The sequence below is a fragment of the Zosterops lateralis genome, assembly GCF_965231275.1.
Source record: "Zosterops lateralis genome assembly, chromosome: 5".
Classification (NCBI taxonomy): Eukaryota; Metazoa; Chordata; class Aves; order Passeriformes; family Zosteropidae; genus Zosterops; species Zosterops lateralis.
Genome location: NC_139766.1, coordinates 49023043 through 49042179, shown reverse-complemented (window position 1 = coordinate 49042179; position 19137 = coordinate 49023043). Strand labels below are relative to the sequence as shown.

At 39.2% G+C, this 19137-nt stretch overlaps 1 protein-coding gene across 1 annotated transcript in view; it reads left to right on the top strand.

Moving 5' to 3' along the window:
- Positions 1-18556, top strand: part of TET2 (tet methylcytosine dioxygenase 2) — a 69671-nt gene extending 51115 nt beyond the window's left edge. The window contains exons 3-10 of the mRNA XM_083861752.1: positions 960-1050; positions 4541-4634; positions 5731-5939; positions 6757-6907; positions 8172-8261; positions 10772-10909; positions 12286-12646; positions 13865-18556. Coding sequence (XP_083717878.1) covers positions 960-1050; positions 4541-4634; positions 5731-5939; positions 6757-6907; positions 8172-8261; positions 10772-10909; positions 12286-12646; positions 13865-15270 — 2540 coding nt within the window. The 3' untranslated portion in view covers positions 15271-18556. The remainder of the gene's footprint in view (positions 1-959; positions 1051-4540; positions 4635-5730; positions 5940-6756; positions 6908-8171; positions 8262-10771; positions 10910-12285; positions 12647-13864) is intronic.
- The last annotated feature ends 581 nt before the right edge of the window (positions 18557-19137 follow it).

The following is a 19137-nucleotide window of genomic DNA, read 5'->3' as shown; positions in this document are numbered from 1 at the left end:
TCTCGGAAGAACCCAGTGCCACAGCATAATCTATAGGTTTATTGCTCTTTCTTATCAATATTAAGAAGATTAAATTAAGCCATTCCTCACTGACACATTCAGATTTATACCATGCCTTCATTGTGCTTCCAGAGGCTGTCTCTCAAGAGCAGCACCACCCACCCAGCCCTTGGAGTTAGCATGGCAGAAAGCATCAAGTCAGCATTCAGACATCAGCCAGTAGAGCTCCACCATCTCCTGAACCCAAGCATGGCCTGGCCATTTCTTTCACACAGCTGGAGCCTGCTTCCTGGTATCAAACCAAACATACAGCATGTATTGTGACTGCTGATATGGCCCTACCTACACACAGAAAACTGAGGCCACATTCTTGGCATACAAGGGTTTTGACCAGACCTTGTGCATGATTTTTTTCAGCAAACTTGGGGTTTTTTTGGTTTTTTTTTTTTTTTTTCATTTCACAATCTTTCCGTGGGTGGCAGGAATTCTCTGTGTAACCTTAGTGGCCAGTTTTTCAAGCTGTAAGTTCCTGCACCGAAACATGTCTGCTGAAAAACAAGTACAGTACACAGCTCCTTAACATCAATATTTACCACTGTTATCCCATTTATCCTTGTTTCTATATACTGGGAGAGGAGGAAGTGGGAGGAGGAGAAACAATTGTTTGCTGATAACAGGAAAATGCCAGTTTGAACGTCAGTCTGGAGCCCGAGATGTGGAATAAGTGTTTGTGCTTGGAAAAGACACACAGTTCCTATCACAGCTGTTTGCAGGATTAGCCATTGCTTTGCATGTTTTGTACAAACTGTGTGGCCAAATACCTTAGACATAAGTGTTTGAAAACTGACCCCAGGCCCATACAGCTGTCTTCTAACAAGCAAGAGGTAAGCTTTGCAATGTGACATTTTACATTACAGAATTAAGCTTCAAAGTAATAACATTTATTTTATTTTAAACAGAGCAAATTATTGAAAAAGATGAAGGTCCCTTCTATACCCATCTAGGAGCCGGTCCTAATGTGGCAGCTATTAGAGAAATCATGGAAGAAAGGTAATTAGTGCAAAGGCACAGAGCAGATTAACATTTATCCTTTTGTGGATGTCAGAATTTTTCCAGCTTTTGCACATAAAGAAATAAACAACTGCAAATCAAGTAATTACTTGTAGGCTTAGCTACTCCAGTGTTGCCAACATTACGCACCCTGCTATTCACCAGAGAGTCACAATATTTGACAGGGCTAATAGTCTGCTGGCTGGCACGGGCTGTGCCCTGGGAGACACATGCCAGCAAACCCAAGCCGGAACAAGTTCTCACCAGCCTGCCAAGCAAGGCTGCTGGCAGTGGCTGCAAAGGCAGGCACAGAGCTGGTGTTCCCTCTGGCTAGGAGAATGCCAGCGGAGAAGGAGGATGAAGAGCAGAATACCAAATTTCAACATTAGTTTCCCCTCACCAAATTACTAAATGTCTAAATCTCTTTCATTCATGTCCAGAGTAGTGCCACAAAATTGCTGGATGGGATTTCAGCCCAAGAATCAATAAGTAGTGTTGTGAAAAAACATTCCCCTGCCTTGGAGTATTGCACAAATCCAGTCTTATCTTGATTATGGACAATCCCTGTTATCATGTTGCATCCTGTGGTGTATTTATTACATCAACACCAACCAAACCAGGAATTTTTAAAGGCACAGAAGAGATACATTATATGTGCTGTTTAAAAAAAAAAAGTGTAGGCACAAATCCCACCAGCCTAAGACACAGAAAATAAAAAGCTGTCACAAAAGTGACTTCTGCACTGTGAATTCTGCATTACTTGTAGCTGTTAATGACCAGATTTTTAGAGGTATCTGGGAATTAAGTTGCCCCCTGAACAAAGAAGCAAACAAAAAAACTCTTCAGTTAAGTCAGAGACAGATGGGAATTTGATTTGTTAGTACCTTAAAAATCTGGGCTCCAGAATAGCAGTGAAACTCCAGCTAGTTGGAGAACCAAAACCAAGTGGGCATTATTGCAGTGCTGAATCTGAGCTAAGGAGCACCATTTCTTAGCAAGTTCTGTTAGCTGGTGCTCCTCATTGCACAGCCACAGGACACTTATAGCCTATTAAACTCTTAAGATTAAATCCTAAGGTCCTTTCTCTTTCTTAGCACCTCCTTCCTTGTGACTGTTGTGCACGGCTTGCCCCAGTAATTTTCAGCTTTGAGAGCAGCTCAAGTGCATGTAATCAGCTTCCTTCTGGGAAGGCAGACTGAACATTGAAACATTGACTCTCTGAAGAAATTCTTTACCATCTGTTATCTCCAGAGCTCTCATCAACTGGTTCTTTAGTATTTACAAATAATAAATAAAAGAGGAAAGTCATTCATGTTGTAATGTCAATTATAGAGATAATTTTTTTCTTTTTTCTTTTTTTTTTCTTTTTTTCTTTTTTTTTTTTTTTTTACTTTGGAAAGTAATTTTTCATTCTTAATATTGACCTTACCTTTTTTTCTTTTAATATTGAATTTAATTTCATGTTGACAGAAGGAAATCATGAGATACCATAGGTAACATGCAACTAATCAGCCAGATTCAGCAGAGTATAGCAGCAGCCACTTGAACAATGGCTAGTGTTCAACTGTATGGTATGATCTATGAAATTCTTTGACTGAAGAACTCCAGAACTCATTAGTTAATTTTGTATCCCTAACTAAAAAACCCTAAACCCTTCACTATAAAGATACTCTCAAGTATACATGTGCAGTTGGTGACATTAATCACAACTCAAGCACTTTTAACCTGGCTTCCCATGCATATGGATTGACTGTTAAGGTATCAGCACTGCTAAAGAAGCCAGGATTTGGATTTAGACTTATAATTAGTATTTTAGCTATACCAGAAGTAATTTCTTGCAGAATCCACAGATATAGACATTTTACCTCTTCCTTCTCCCAATTCCTACTTCCTGCTCAGTGAGATTTGCTCTAGTTTTAAAGCCAATCAGCTTTGGTCTGAAAGCAAGCATGACAAACATCAGGCACAAATTCCTTTCTGACAGTTGAAAAAACTTGGGATGAAGTCCATTTCATTTCCAGTGTGTAATGTACAACATATTTCTGTAGAGGCATCCACACAGTTGTCCTGCAATCCACATTAGAAAACTGATAGAAAATGTTAAGATTTAAAAATGTTTATTTTTCATGTGGTTAATTAAAGAAACAAATATATGTACTAACATTCTAAGCAGGAAAAGGTGACCTAACAGTTGCCTGCAGAACGTGTGTAGTACAACTTGATTTTGTTTGTATAATTTCCTGTGACACTGAAACTTCACAATGAGATCACATCTAAAAATAAGCATTTTTCATTTCCTTTACAGGACAAACGTTTAAACACAGATACTGGCCCTTAAATATGTCACCAAGATTTTAGGGCAGAAACAAGAGGAAAAAGGGTCAAAAGTTCTTAAGGCATCACTAAATGGCTGCATAACAGGAATATACCTTGATTGCTCTGTAGGTAAAGGCAAAGAACAAGGAGACTGATTTAGTTATTTCCCAAACTTGACTATTAAAAGTTAACACCAGTGAGAGTGGCAGAATTCCAGAAATGGTGATGGAAGTGCTGTTTGCCCAGTGCCCAAGGAGCAGCCAAGCGGCCAGGGTGGCTCCGTCTCTTAACGCTGCGGCCACTGCGGTTTCTGCCCCTGGCCTCCCCTGAGCCCTGGTGTGCTCCCAGGCTCAGCATCCCAGAGAAATGCCTGGAAATGACTCAACACATCCAGCACTTTCTCTTGAGTCAAGATAACCTTCATGTGGCATTTGCCACATATTTCTACCTGGAAAGTGGATCCTCTTTGCTCTGGCAACAGCACTGCTTGGACAGGGAGCTAGAGCCTGCCATGAGAGCATAATCTTCTTGTTTAAATGCTTCAGCAAAAGCTGAGCTTGCCCACCTTGGCTGGAAAAAGACACAAATGGTGTTATCTGAGGGTACCTTGTGATCCTAACTGGAGTATGGAAGTTGAGTAGAAGTAAATAAGTAACAATTTATGAGTGGATGAGAAAGTTTAAAAAATAGATATGATGCAAATTAATCCTGACTTAACTGATTCACACTAAGACAACAAGCACAAAAAATTACTAGTGACACATACCAGCTGTTCCGTGACAACTTAATTATGTACAATTCACAGAAAAAACTTCAACCCAGAAATTAAAAGAAAAATATAAAATTCTTCACCAAAATAAAGAGACTTTTTTTTTTAATGTCCACTTTTCAAAATGTCACCTATAATAAATACACTAAATAAATGGTTAAAATATTTGGTAATATTAATGTGATATTGATAATTTTTACCCATGTATTAAAGACATTTGCCTCTCTTAATATATCAGTCCACCACTGTAATAAAATCATCAAGACAAACCACTTTGCGCATCTTTCCCTGTAATTCACAGTGTTTATTTTTCTAAGATAAGACTGGCAAATGTGCTCCATCTTTTCAGTGTTCACACAGAACCAAATGAATCTGCTTATTGTACGTATTTTTGTTTTGTTTAAGATTTGGACAGAAGGGTAAAGCTATAAGGATTGAGAGGGTTGTCTACACTGGAAAAGAAGGCAAAAGTTCTCAAGGATGTCCAATTGCTAAATGGGTAAGTGACATAAACAAATTAATCTAGTCCATTATGATGGTTCATGTAGCTGACAGCAGTGACATGTCCTGTTAACTGACACTAAGAAACTTAGAAGAGCTCAACATCTCTCATCAACCCATCTCTCACTCCATTGACTTGTTGCTTGGAGAATAGCAAGAATAAAATTTAATTTAAAGGTATGAAAACCTAAGCAGAAGGGCATGTTTGCTTTAAGTCTTGTACCACCCGACATTTCATTGCTGTTTAATTTTGGCCTACTAATAAGTCCAGTAAGTGCACCACTGTGATGTCTTTAAAATACTCTCCCAGTTGGAGAGATGTGTTATGACATCCTCTTCGCAAACACTGTCGTAGTTTGGAACAAATTACTGAGTGGTTTGGATTGCTGGGGAAAGACATGATGAGCAAAAACTAATACATTATAGTTTTTATGCATGCCAGACTGCACCCTTTTTAGGAAATGCTTCTCAGTGCTTATGTTGCTGGAAAGACACTTTTATTTGAAAAACATCTACTGATTCCCTCACAACACTGTAATGTTTGTATGTAATAAGAGCAGGTCACAAAACTGTAAAGCTGGTTATGAGTATAGCTGCTTAAGTTTGGAAGGGAAGGGGAGAGAGCTCCTGTGTCCAGTTATTTAGTCCCTTCCTTACTGCCTGCCTTTCCCTGTCTGGTTCCTATTGTAAGACAGGTGTCCACTACCCTGCTCTGTGTTGGTCCTCTTGCTCACCAATCAATCTGGGCCACAACCATAACACAGATTCAGGAGGCAATTCCTGCTGAATCAGAGCATGCAAGCTTTACAAAGCTGGTTTCCACCACCATCAGTCAACCTCTCAGAGTCAACTCTCTCAACTTTCCATGCCATCAGTCATCCTCTCAGAGTCAGCTTCATTAAACACAGAGGGTAGCTCTGCCATATCACAGTGAGAAAAACAGACTGAACTGCCAGAAGCAAAGAGGAGGATACAAGTAGAAGTAACCTCCCCACATGCACAGTACTGCTGAGGTTTGCTATTCTCTTGCTCTTCACATTAAGAATGGCATTGTTTGTGTTGGGGCTCTGGGGTGTGTGTTGCTGTACATGCAGGTAGTCCGCAGAAGCAGTCAGGAGGAGAAGCTGCTCTGCTTGGTGCGCGAGCGGGCAGGACACACGTGTGAGACGGCCGTCATTGTGATCCTCATCCTGGTCTGGGAGGGAATCCCAACCAGCCTGGCTGATAAGCTCTACTCTGAACTCACTGACACCCTGAGGAAGTACGGCACACTCACGAACCGGCGCTGTGCACTGAATGAAGAGTAAGTGGAGCAAAGGCTGTGCTCACCAAACCTGCAGCCCAATCTTCAGACCTAGCACTTCCACTCGTGCTGTTACCCTGAAACATCTACAGCCTTCTCAGCTATTTCAGGTTGTTTGAAAACGCACAAACTTTGTAGTAAACCAAAGAGTAAACACGCTTATAAATAGAGAAAAACATTTTCTTAGAGTAGTGAAGCATCTCAGTATATTTAAAAGAAGGGATCTCAGCAGGGGCCAGGATAACTGATACCTCAACCTTGAAATAAAAGCTGGGTGCACTAAATCATACTTGTGTAAGCTGACACAGACTAGCCTCAATCTAAAGAAACTGCACTGTATCTTTTTCCCATGCTTTTCTGAGAGACAAGAACATTTTGACCAAAATTACCACAGCTATCACTGTATGTTACTTTGGCTTCATGGGTAGAGTCATATTTCAGGAATTATTGCTTAGTCCCTGCCAGAGGGCTCCTACATTCTTGCAGTGCTGTCAGCACAAGCCCCTGAGGCACCATGAATAACATGGTACCTAACAAGGCACCACACAAATATATCCTCACCCGACCAAAGCTGGGTTTCTCACACATGTGTAGAACCCCCAAAGACCCTGCTTTGTAACCATGAAATTATTCACTCTGATAAATTCTTCAGTTATGATGTGTATGTGTCTCTCTTGCATTTCTTCATTATTTACTAGTGGAAGATGATCCACACTGCTAATTCCCTGGAGCACTGGCAGAATGCTGATGGTCACTGCTGGAGCACCACAGGGGGGACCTGCCTGCTGCTAACAGCTGTGCTCTCTTTATCTTTTAGACGGACTTGTGCATGCCAAGGGCTGGACCCTGAAACTTGTGGTGCTTCATTTTCCTTTGGTTGCTCCTGGAGCATGTACTACAATGGTTGTAAGTTTGCCAGAAGCAAGATTCCAAGAAAGTTTAAGCTGATGGGGGATGACCCAAAAGAGGTTGGTGTCCATTTCTGAAATGAGCTTCATTTGCAAAGAAATATTTTCTGTTGCTCTGTAAATAGAGATACAGTACAAGAGAGCAGAGCCCGAGGCCCCCGAGTGCTGTACATGCAGGGTAATTAAATAACTGCCAGTCAAAACCGATTGATTCCAGTCACTGAGCCAGCTGAATTGACTGTCCAAATTCTGACAGCTGGTAAAAGACCTGAGACTTGAAACCATGTTTGCAGGCTTTCACAATTAGTGGAGAGGGCATGGCCTGAATAATTCTGGCTGTATTAGGCCTGCAATTGAGCATTCCCCAGTGACACAGTGGAAGGTTTACCAGCTAATGGCACATAACACTGCAACTGGGAACCAGAGCAGACTGGTTCAATGGAGACAAACATGATGAAATTCTGAGATGACAATAGGAAGAAGAGGACAGGAAAACTCATTCTACATAAAGTCCTGCTCCACTGAATGTTTCCAGACCGGGCTCTGTGTTACAACAAACTGACAAATGTTTAAAACAAGCCACAGTCATAAACATTGACCTTAGCCTGGACATGAGATACCCTGAAGTTATGACTGCAGTGACTCCTGGACACCTCCAGCAAGTCATGTGAAATTCCAGTGGTCCAGTCTGCTTTCTGGCAAGGATGTGCAGATTTAGTCCCCTGTCTGTACTGGCACATTTGTGTACAGTTTCACTGTATTCTGATGTCTTACACAAATCCAAGCATTACTCTCATGATCAGAGAGACAGGTACTTCTGCATCCTACAGCCTGTGCTGAAAAGAGTGCACTGTTCAGAATATGATCATAACTAACATTCAGGTTTTCCTGCCCCACTGCTCTTCTACAGCATTAAGAACCACAGAATAGCTCTCCTCCAAACATGCTGTGGCACAAAGCCTTCTTTATCAGTCTGCAATCCTAAACTACCTACATTTTTAAGATGGATACCTGGCCAGAGCATACCAGGGCACTCTTCCAACTTGCATTCTTGGATTTACTTCCTATGGAAGCCAGATTTAGGCAGGAAAGAGGGCTTTACCCTCCAGTCCTTGGTCCCAAGTTGGGGACCAAGCCAAAGCATGCCTTGGAACAATAAAATTAAAAGGAGGTTCACAGCATTCACTCTCTAAACGCCAGTAATATTCATTTATGCCTTTACACAACTGTCAGTGTAAACATGATTGTGTAAAGACCCTAACTTGTTGGATCCCAGATGCACACAGTATGGAAATGTCATTGAACCCTGTTTCATCTCTAACAGGAAGAAAAACTAGAATCCCATTTGCAGAATCTGTCAACCCTGATGGCACCTACCTACAAGAAGCTTGCACCCGATGCATATAACAACCAGGTATGATGGGGAAAAAAAGGAATATGAGCAGTCATGGAAGTCACCTGATTTTTAACATACTTCCCAATGCTTCAGCCTGGCACCAAACAATTATATATATTTCATGCCAATGTTTCTTTGATACCAGCATGAAGACAAATAGAAATTAACAATTCCACTTAAAATGCTCTTACAAGTAAAACTAGCAGGATTTGGTCCACTAAACAGAATTAATCTTTTCACCTACATCAACATGATAAAATTATTTCACTCCTCAGCTCCAAAATACAAATTTCTTGATTTAGCATGACTTACCATCCAAACCAGCAAAGTTGCCATGAATATCGTGTGAGATTGGCAACATTTTGAACTCAAGTCCTGTAGCCACAGTTTCAGTTCTGCTCTCTCAAGCACCAGGTGAATTTAGTTTTCACCAAAACAGCCTTTGTAAACGTGATTTTAAAGTGAAGTTTTATATTTGAATACACTCAACCCTGTGTATGCACACAAGTGCCTGCACCAGACTTCTTGCACGAGGGGCTTGGTGTTCTCAGACACCAGCACGTTCAGAGCTCTGATGAGGTTCCCAGTGTGGCTGTGTCTCATCTATGTTTCATTACAAAATATCTTTCAGATAGTTACACCGAAATTTGACAGCACACCACCTGCAAACATGTGACTGTTGACCTTTATTTTCATTGCTCAGGTTTACTACTGTTAGGAACATTCACAGAACTTACAGCCCCCAAACTTTCAGCACCTACTGCAAACTGTGACATCACCCTGCTTTCCTATTGACAGCTCTGTACAACTAGCACAAAACAGATTCTCAGCTTTAACAGAAACAGTAAACTAACACAAAACTCTGCATTATTATCTGCTGTAAAATTCACTCCTTTGCTGCTTATTTAGTAGCAGCTACACAGGGTAAGCAAATTCAGTACAGACCTACCAAGTTTCACTTACCTGATCAGATAATGTTTGGAGACTCATTGTGGAGAAACTCTGCCTATGTGCCCACTAGCTGTTGTTATCTCTCCAAATATCTGAGAGACATTTTGCAAGAGAAAATAGGAAGAGGAAGAGAAAGGAAAAAAAAAATGAGGTGGTGAACAATAAATTGTTTCATTGCTTGGGCTGCTTTTCACACAAAAAATCACTAAAGAACTTTTCTCCAAGTAAGCTGTGGCACTGCCCAACACTGGTTAAAAATACCTGCTTTTACAAGTTTCAATTTTTTACCTTATGTAATAAGGCATGTGTATAGCTTGGCTTATTTCAGCAGTTTCATGTACAGCTTGTATTTGTGGGTAAAGTGTACTTGAGCTACTCTCAGTGGCTTTAAAAAGAGATGACTGAGTTCTAATTTCTATGATATTGTAAAAGGTTCTAAAACCAAAAAAAACCACTAAGACCACATTTCAAATTCCAAGATTTATTCTAATGCAAATCTATACCACTTCTGCATTACACCCAAGAACTGGAAAGGTTTATTTCCCAACTGGACCGAACAGAACATTTTGGAGAGCAGCTGCACCCGTATAGTTTGATGAGACAATTATAATCTGGCTAACATTTCAAACTGCTCACATTTAATTCCAAAGAAATTTACACTGTTTTGAAATTTTGTTCTGCTTTTATTTGCACATTCTAGGGAAGGAAATAATCCAGATTTGAAAAATAAATGTCTGTGAGCAAACTAGACATATTTTTAGCGATTTTGAATGAAGGCTTGGCAAAACTTCTAATTTGACCTTAACTTAAAAAGGGATCCATTAAGTTCCATTAAATGTAGATGTTCTGTGCATTCACTTAAAAGGTTCTGGAATTTCAGCAAAGCATTTTATAAATGTGGTTTCATTTTTAATTTTCCAAATAAAATATGAAGCCATCATTTTTCTAAGGCATTATCTTCCATTACAAAATCCTTTCTGTGAAAGTTCTGTTGAGGTATTATGAGTTCATTGTAAAGCTCCTTAATAATGACTGCATGGGTACAAAGTACTGTCTTGACTGAATTCTCTCTCTTTTTAGGAAGGGGTTAGATCTGTACTTAAACTCATGAAATACATGTTTAGCATGCCAAAATATTACAAATCAAAAAGCAAATTATTATTTTTCATTAAGTCATTCTGAAGTTAGTTTTCTAAAGCCATTTTCCCTTAATAGCTCAGTATACTTCCAGTCTACATAAACATACCACTCTCAGAGTGCCAGTCACAGAAACCATGAACTGCATTTGTCACATAAAAACACCAACCCCTGGCAGAAAATCAGGAGTAATACACAAGGAAAAGTGTTATTGACCAATTTCACGATCACACCAGAAACTGATGGTACCAGGGAAAAACCTAGCATGGAATGACGCATGGGTACAGATCAGCCACTGAATTGCTGTAGTTTATTTGCTTTCAAGATGTGTTTGTTGTCACCTCCAAGACATGAGGGAGACCTGCCCTTTGTCACAGCAGAGCATTCCTTGTGCACTCAGTGTCCTGGAGCACGCAGTGAAACCTGTCCTGTCTCTTCAGATCGAGTATGAACACAGAGCCCCCGAGTGTCGCCTGGGTTTGAAGGAAGGTCGCCCGTTCTCAGGGGTCACTGCCTGCCTCGACTTCTGTGCTCATGCTCACAGAGACTTGCACAATATGCAAAACGGGAGTACTCTGGTAAGTCTGGGATGTGTAACAGCCTCCTCACTCCAGCACTCAGCTCGCGGCACTGATTCATTATCTCCTCTCTATTAAAATTTATACTGCATAATGTCAATAAATAATAATAAAAAAATTAGGCAGTAACTAAGCTAACTTATTACTCCCTGCACATTTTTCTTTCAAATGAATGAGACTTACAGTGTATTAAAGAAAGGTTTAACACAGACCTGGTAAAAGAGGAACTGTGAAGACAATGGAAAGATGGTCCCAGCAGAACTGAAATGCCTCTTTCAGTGTTCCTGACACAAAACAGTTCATATTTATCCTCTTGAAACCCTTCTTTTTCTAACAAGTTTGGATTATATCTTCTAGTAAAACAGAGACAGAAATAAATAATTCCCCTCTGAGATAGTTTTGGAAATTTTGGGTTTTATTCCTGCTTTGGATGAGCAGAAAGTCTGCAAGTCCATGTACCCTTTACTCTCCTGAATTCTGATTTCTGGCAGGTACAGCAGAAGTTCTGTAGAAGATACTAGAAAAGTGAGCTGGTTTTCAATGTATACTGGATTATTTCTGTGACAAAACAGTTGGGCCAAACATAGGAAAGAGTACTCTTCAGTTCTGAATAATCATAAAGGCTGTAGTTTGAAGCAGCTGCCTAGATTCACAGTGCAGCTCTTATTACAACCAAAGAGAGTATCTGCCTTTTTAATTTGAACTGAATTTTTTATGTTTCCAGGGTCTGACTTAATTCACAATTTAATCACGACCAATACAATGTACATTTCCAGATGAGCTTACTTCCCAAAGCTGGGACAATGACTTTGCTGTAGAATATGTCCCTATCAGCATCTTTTTCCACAAAGATCCTCCCAATACCTGTTCTAGCTAGGACTAATGCAACAGGCTTGCTGCATGATAACAGTAACTCCCCTAAATCTTGTTACTAATATTACAGTTACACTGTAAGGGGGTGTAAAGTACAACGTTTATGTTGTATAACTTCAGTATGTTACATTGCACACTCTAATAGGTAGCTACCTCATGCATTGTAATGAAAGAATCTTCAGGTGAGTAGAAAGTCACATATTCCACTGCTTTAGCTCTCTGGGCACAATAAAATGGATCACAGTGTTAATTTCACGTGAAGGGCAATCCCTAACTATACTGTTCATTTCAAAACAAACAGGTATCTATACACCTTCTGTTTCTTTTAACACTGTCCAACAAAGTAATGGAAGAAATTACATTTGCAGGCTTGTTGTGATATGCAAAAATTGCACAGAAAGTTACAGTTTACAAAGAGCTTGCCAGATGCCAGCACTGACAGTGTCAGGGCAAGGCACAATGCAGAGGTAGAGTTTCAGAATTCTAATACACTTTTCTAACAGGTTTGCACACTGACTAGAGAAGACAATCGTGAAATTGGCCAAACACCAGAAGATGAGCAGCTCCATGTGCTCCCATTATACAAAGTCTCTGATGTGGATGAGTTTGGAAGCACTGAGGGCCAGGAGGAGAAGAAGAGGAATGGCAGCATCCAGGTCCTTACCTCCTTTCGACGAAAAGTAAGGATGTTAGCAGAGCCTGTTAAGACCTGTCGGCAAAGGAAGCTAGAAGCAAAGAAAGCAGCTGCAGAAAAGCTTTCCTCCTTGGAAAATGGTTCTAGCAAAGCTGAGAGAGAGAAGTCTGCTGCAGCACGCAACAAGCAAGGCACCTCGGAAGCATCAGGTCACGCAAAGCAGCTGGCAGGTAAACACAGGAATCTGAATGGGGTCAGCAGTGGTAAGCATCCTACAGATCAGGGCCAGTTATAATCAGCCTCAAGAAAACCAGTATTTTCAGCCCAAGAATGTATTGAACTAAAAAGGCAAGAGATTTCTTGAAAGTTAATATCAATATTATATAAATACTAGAGTGCCAAAATTGGTACAACTCCAGAGAAGAAAAAATAAAGAAAAGTTGCAATGAGAAACCTTTTCCTGTTGGATAGTAAACACTTGTATAAATCTAGAAACAAACTCTGCTTGCCATCCAGTGTATTGTAAAGTATCTTCAAAAGGACTAGTAGTGCTAGAAGCCATGAAGAGAAGTGTGTGGTGCTGCTGCCAAAGAATGACCTACACATCACTCAATGTCTGCCACTGTTACAGAGACCCCCCTAATTTCAGGAGATGCAAGCATAACCTCTTTAACACTATTTATACTCTGCCTCAAGACCAAAAGCAAAGCAGGTTTTCCATAGTGGAGTAAGAATTTATGTCAGTTCTCAGCAGCATATTTGAGAGTCCTGAGCAAAGGAGTTATCACTATTATAACTAAAAGGAGTTATATATTATAACTATTTTATGGTTTCAGCAGTTTTCCAGAGAGGAAAAAAGCATACAGGGCCACCCAGGGCCACCCAGAAGGTCACTGAAATACCTATGAATAGAAGTCAGCTGTCCCATGACATTTTTGCTCTTATGTCTTCAGTTAATGTCACTTATTACTGCACTGTTCTATCAGTGACTGTTGGTTTTGACATATTGCTACGGACATTTCTTGCAGTCAGTTTTATTCATGCAGATGAGAAGAATTATTTATTCTTGGGGAAAAGAAAGTCACTTTGTGCACAGCTGTTTGGGAGCACTTTGATGCTCCATTTCATGGGCTACTTAAAAGATGATTCAACTCTTTGGATTTTGTGCATGTGACTCTGAACAGACTGCACTGTCCTTTTGTCCCCACGTCCACTAGCATCTGATCTTGTTGGATACAGGCCAAAAAGGAAGAGCAGCCTTAGTATTTATTCAGCTTCTCAAAGGATGGTGTTTGAGATATGAGAAAGGGAGCGTCTGTTAATGAATCTACTTTTCTCAGAAATTTCATATAAAGCATTTAATTTGTTGGGTGGTTGGTTGGTTTGGGGCCTTTTTTTAAAAGCCTGTTTGTTGTGTGGTTGTTTGTTTTTCCTTTTTACATCTACAGATCTTTTACGTCTTTCAGGACCAGCCACACAACAGCAGCAGCAGCAGCATCCACAGCGCTCTCTCCCTAACAATCCTCAGTCAAATTCCATTAACTCTTACTCGGGTTCAGGTTCTGCAAATCTCTATGGAAGGTTGCCTAATCCAGCCAATGCTTATCCAAACTCTTCATACACTTCAGATCCATATGGAGGGTCCAATCCCATGAACCTCTATACAACCTCATCACAGTCTGCGGGGTCTTATTTGAATTCTTCCAGTCCCATGAACCCTTATTCAGGATCTTTAAGTCAAAATAACCAATATCCCCCCTACCAATGCAATGGAAACATAACTATGGACAACTGCCCCTCTTACTTGGGCTCCTACTCTTCCCAGCATCAGCACATGGACTTATATAGTTGCCAGAGCCAAGACCATATGTCTAAACTAAGTCTACCACCCATTCAAACATTATACCAGCATAGGTTTGGGAATAACCAGAGTTTTGGTCCCAAGTACTTGAATTATGGAAACCAAAATATGCAGGTAGACTCCTTCAGTAATTGCACCATTAGACCAAATTTACACCATATAGGGTCATTTTCCTCTTACTCAACCCATGAGGCCAATGGCCATTTTATGGAGGTTGCCTCAAGGTTAAAATCTAATCTGAGTAATCCAAGCATGGATTATGCCTCCATGAGTAAAACAGATGAACATCACATGCAACCCCCTCCACATTTATCACATGACTACCATTCTGCTCCAAGTATGTTTAGTGGTCCTCCTAATTCACTGCATCTCCAAAATAAGGATAATGAAATGATTTCACATGCAGTTAATGGTTTGTCTAACATGCTTCCAGGTCAAAACCATGACAGGACTACTCCTCAGGGTGGTTTAGATAAAACTGATGTGCTGAATCCAGAAAAAGCAGAGGATCCCGATGAAGTCTGGTCAGATAGTGAGCAGAACTTTCTGGATCCAGATATTGGAGGAGTGGCAGTTGCTCCATCTCACGGGTCAATTCTCATAGAGTGTGCAAAACGCGAGCTCCATGCAACAACTCCCTTAAAAAATCCCAACAGGAACCATCCCACCAGAATATCCCTTGTATTTTACCAGCACAAGAGCATGAATGAGCCAAAACACGGTCTGGCTCTGTGGGAGGCAAAGATGGCTGAGAAGGCAAGAGAGAAAGAAGAGGAATGTGAGAAGTATGGCCCAGACTACGTGCCTCAGAAATCCTACGGCAAAAAAGCCAAGCGGGAGCCTGTGGAGCCCCACGAGCCCTCTGAGCCAACGTACCTGCGCTTCATCAAGTCCCTGGCACAAAGGACACTGTCAGTCACCACAGACTCCACCGTAACCACATCTCCATATGCCTTTACACGGGTTACAGGGCCTTACAACCGATATATCTGACTTCACACCTTGGTTGGTTACCTCATTTAAAAAAAACCTAGTCACTAGGGTAGTAGGTGCTTTAGGTTTCATGGAAGGCAAGGGTGGAGAAGAAAACAGTGTTTTTATGGAACTCATTGGTGGAATAAGCCTCGGCACACCAGCAAAAGGAGGTAAATCTCATTAGAACACTTGTTTTCCACTGATTTTTAAGTGGTCACAGATGGCACGTAAGAAACAAGACCAAAGCATCCTATGCAAAAAAAATTTAAAAAAAAAGAAGGAGAAAATAAAAGGAAAGGAAAAAGGAGAGGAGAGAAGACAATAAAGTGCTTCGCAATTTATACTGGTAAATACTGGCTCTATTACTGAAAGAGATAATCTGCAAATGGAATTTTTTTTTCCTTACAGTTTTGCACATCTGTGGCCACTTTTAATGTCATCAAGTTTGCATAGTCATGGAACAGGAGCAAAAAAAACCCTAAAAAAATACTGTAGTACTACAACTGCAGGAATCTTAAAATAACATCTGGTGCTGAATCTATGATGTACTGAAATACTGGAATTATGGCTTTTTAACATGCAGTTTTTACTGTAATCTTAATAGTCTTTTGATTTTATTTAACGAAATAGATAAGACAAATAGCAAAACACTGAATTTGTTTGAATATTCTAAAACCATGGTGCTATCTAAAAGAATGGTGTCTTTATTTTATCAGTCAAACAGTTAATGCCTTTATAACAAAATGTCAATGATGTAGTCAAATGTTCTTCAGCAACAGGGAGGACCTTTTCATTTATGTATGTATTGAAGTTACCTGGTGTTAAAATAAGCTTACTTTTTAACATATGGGAATTACAAAGACCTCTGGATTTTGCTCATCCAGTCAAGTCCTAGAAAAGGACAATAAAATAGAGAGAGAGATATTTTTTTTAAATAGTGTTTCAAAAGCACTTTGTCTACCTAAGCTTGGCAACTTGAACAATGCTAAGGTACTAAGACATTAAAAAAAAAGTTTACTTTGATTTTAAAATGCAAAGATAATTTTTTTAAACTAAAAAAGCTTTTAAATACTTTTGGTTTAGCCATGCATCAGCTAGTAGGCTACATATCCATTTTTAATACAGTCAGTTATGGCAAAAATGGGGCTTACTGGATATAAGGGAATACTTTAGTACACAAAACACATTTTTTTCTGGTGCTCATCTCACACAGCTATACTGTAAACTGTTTTCTACAATTATTATGACAAGTTCATTGCTCAAATATGTACAGTTTTAAGGAAAATTTTATATTAACCACAGGTAATAATTAGCAGCATGCAACAAACTACACCTAGTTAGCTTGGGCTTCTGCTGTTTCTAGAGATCTGTGCGCTCCCATTATGGAATGGCAGAACTGCTTTTGTGTTGATAATTATATACATTGTGGTGCAAGTCATTTCTTGGTGCAAGTGGCCTCTTTTCCAGGAAGACTGAGCAGACGGATGCCTACACAGGATGAATGAAACAGGGTTAGTTCTGTATAATTCCGTTGATTAATAGAAAAAAAATAGGCAGCTGGCTTGCTGTGGTGGTTTTAAATCATTAATTTCTATTAAAAAAAAGCAGGAGAGTTGTATAGTAAATTAAATTGTAAACAAGACTTTTTTTAACGCAATGCTTTAGTATTTTAGTACTGTAAAAATATTAAATCTATATATTTGGGTTTTGAGCTGAATTCACATCATGGTGCTACTCAGCCTGCTACAAATATATCATAATGTGATCTAAAAATACATTAAAAGGTTTGAGTGATGTTCCTACTTGTCATATACCTCAACACTAGTTTGGCAATAGGATATTGAACTGAGTGTGAAAGTTTATATATTGTATACCATCTTTTTCCCCCAATAGCCTTTGAAAAAAACAAAACAAAAAAAAATAAACAAAAAAACTCTCTATACTTGACATTTTAGCAAGTATAACTTGAACTTCAACTCTTTTTTTTCCTTTTTTTTTTTTTTTGGTTCTAAAAATTCAGGGATATTTCAGCTCATGTTCTCCTATGCCAACGTGTCACCTGTGTGTATGTAAAGCTGTTGTAGGTTAAATATATTATTCTTGGGTTTTTTGTTTTGGTTTTTTTTTTTTTTTTCCAGGGATTTAATGCTTTTCTTTTGAATCCCTTCTCTTATTTTTCTTGTACATGTATTGTGTAACTAAAACTAATTTTGTAAATTCATTAGCTCTTTATTGTAACAGAAGTGTTTAAGAGATTTAGAATGTTTTGACTGTTTCAGATGATTAAACAAAAAGAAAGTAGAATGCACTGAGCTGATTAAAGGGAAAAATGTAAGGCAGGGGTTTGGCAAGTGACTGTTTGCTAGAGTTGTTCAAGTCACTCTCTAAACAAGGCTTCTTTAATACTGTAATGAATAAAATAAAATATAAAAAGGTACAGTCTGTACAAGGGCTTCCCTAAACATGCAAACCTCCATGTCCCAGCTATATCTTGTGCAATATACTGTAAGATTAAGTTTGGTCGGAAGAAATTCTATCCAACAGAATCACAACCTAACACAAGTAAAACAAAGGAGGCCTTTGGGTTTAATGGTCAAATATTTATTATGGCAATTTTGTTTTTTTCTCAGTCTGTGACTTTATCCACTCATTGAAACAAAAGTTTTGCCTTTTTGAAAAAAAAATGATGGTTATATGTTAGATTAAGTAAATCATTATATATCTTCATCTTTTGGTGATTTTTTTTAAATCCTATATAATTCATGCAATCCATAGTAGATGTTTGGTTAATATGCCATGCACTGTCATTTGCCAAACTGCTGGCAGCAGGAGCAGGAAGCTTAGTTGGTGAATCAGTTTTGTATTGTAAATACCTGAGCTGTAATTTTTGGTGTACAGAACCCTGCCTCAGTTGGAATGAATGACAAAGCAGACAGAGTTGCTTGTATAGGATTATCAGGTTGACTATAGCCATACTTGAAGATGCTTCTGAGAGTTGTCAACTTTACTTGAATGAATTTTTCATCTTGATTGACGCACAGCAGTATAAAGTTCACTTCTAAAGCTAGTGGTTAACTTGTGTAGGAAACTTTAGCAGTTTGACACTAAGGTAATGAACTTCTGTGTGCATTTTCTATGCTTAAGTTCTACTTTTTTTTACTTTTGTTTCATTCATTTTCATGAAATGTTTGGTATGTCTATAAAAAGAATCCGAGGATGGTTATAAATACTGTAAGTATTGTAATGTAATGCAGGTTATTTGAAAGCTGTTTATTATTATATCATTCCTGATAACGCTGAGATGTGGGTGTTTTTAATAAAATTTATATTTATTTAATGCACTCTATGTCTGTCTTGCAGAAACTTGTCCTTCCTCGTCATTTTTACCAGCTAACAACAAAGCAACCATCACGCTCAAACAAAGTGCATCACTAGGGACTTCAAAACAGGAAGCCTAGGCATCACATTTATTCCTAGTTCTGCTTTGATTCTTACCTCTAACAGGTTAGGATACAGGCTGCTGAGCCCAGGCTACTGCTCCATAAAACCTGTGTTTACAGGGAAAGAGGGAGGCATTTTTATAGGCAGGAAGGGACAGTAAAGCTTAACTGCTGGTTTTCCATTGGTGTTTGTGTAGACAAATGAATGTGGCATATTCACTGTTCCAGTGCCCTCACTGCTGAAGTAACAGCCACAAATGCACACCTAGCAGAGGGAGGACAAGGGGAAGACTCTAAGCATTCACTGGTTTGTTTAGGGTATTTAACTGTACCTACTTAAGCATTTTTCTATTTTATTTCAAATCACTCCCAAATGATGGGATGCTTCAACAATTAGTATTGTACCACAGAGGGTTAGACTGGATGTTAGGAAAAATTTCATCAC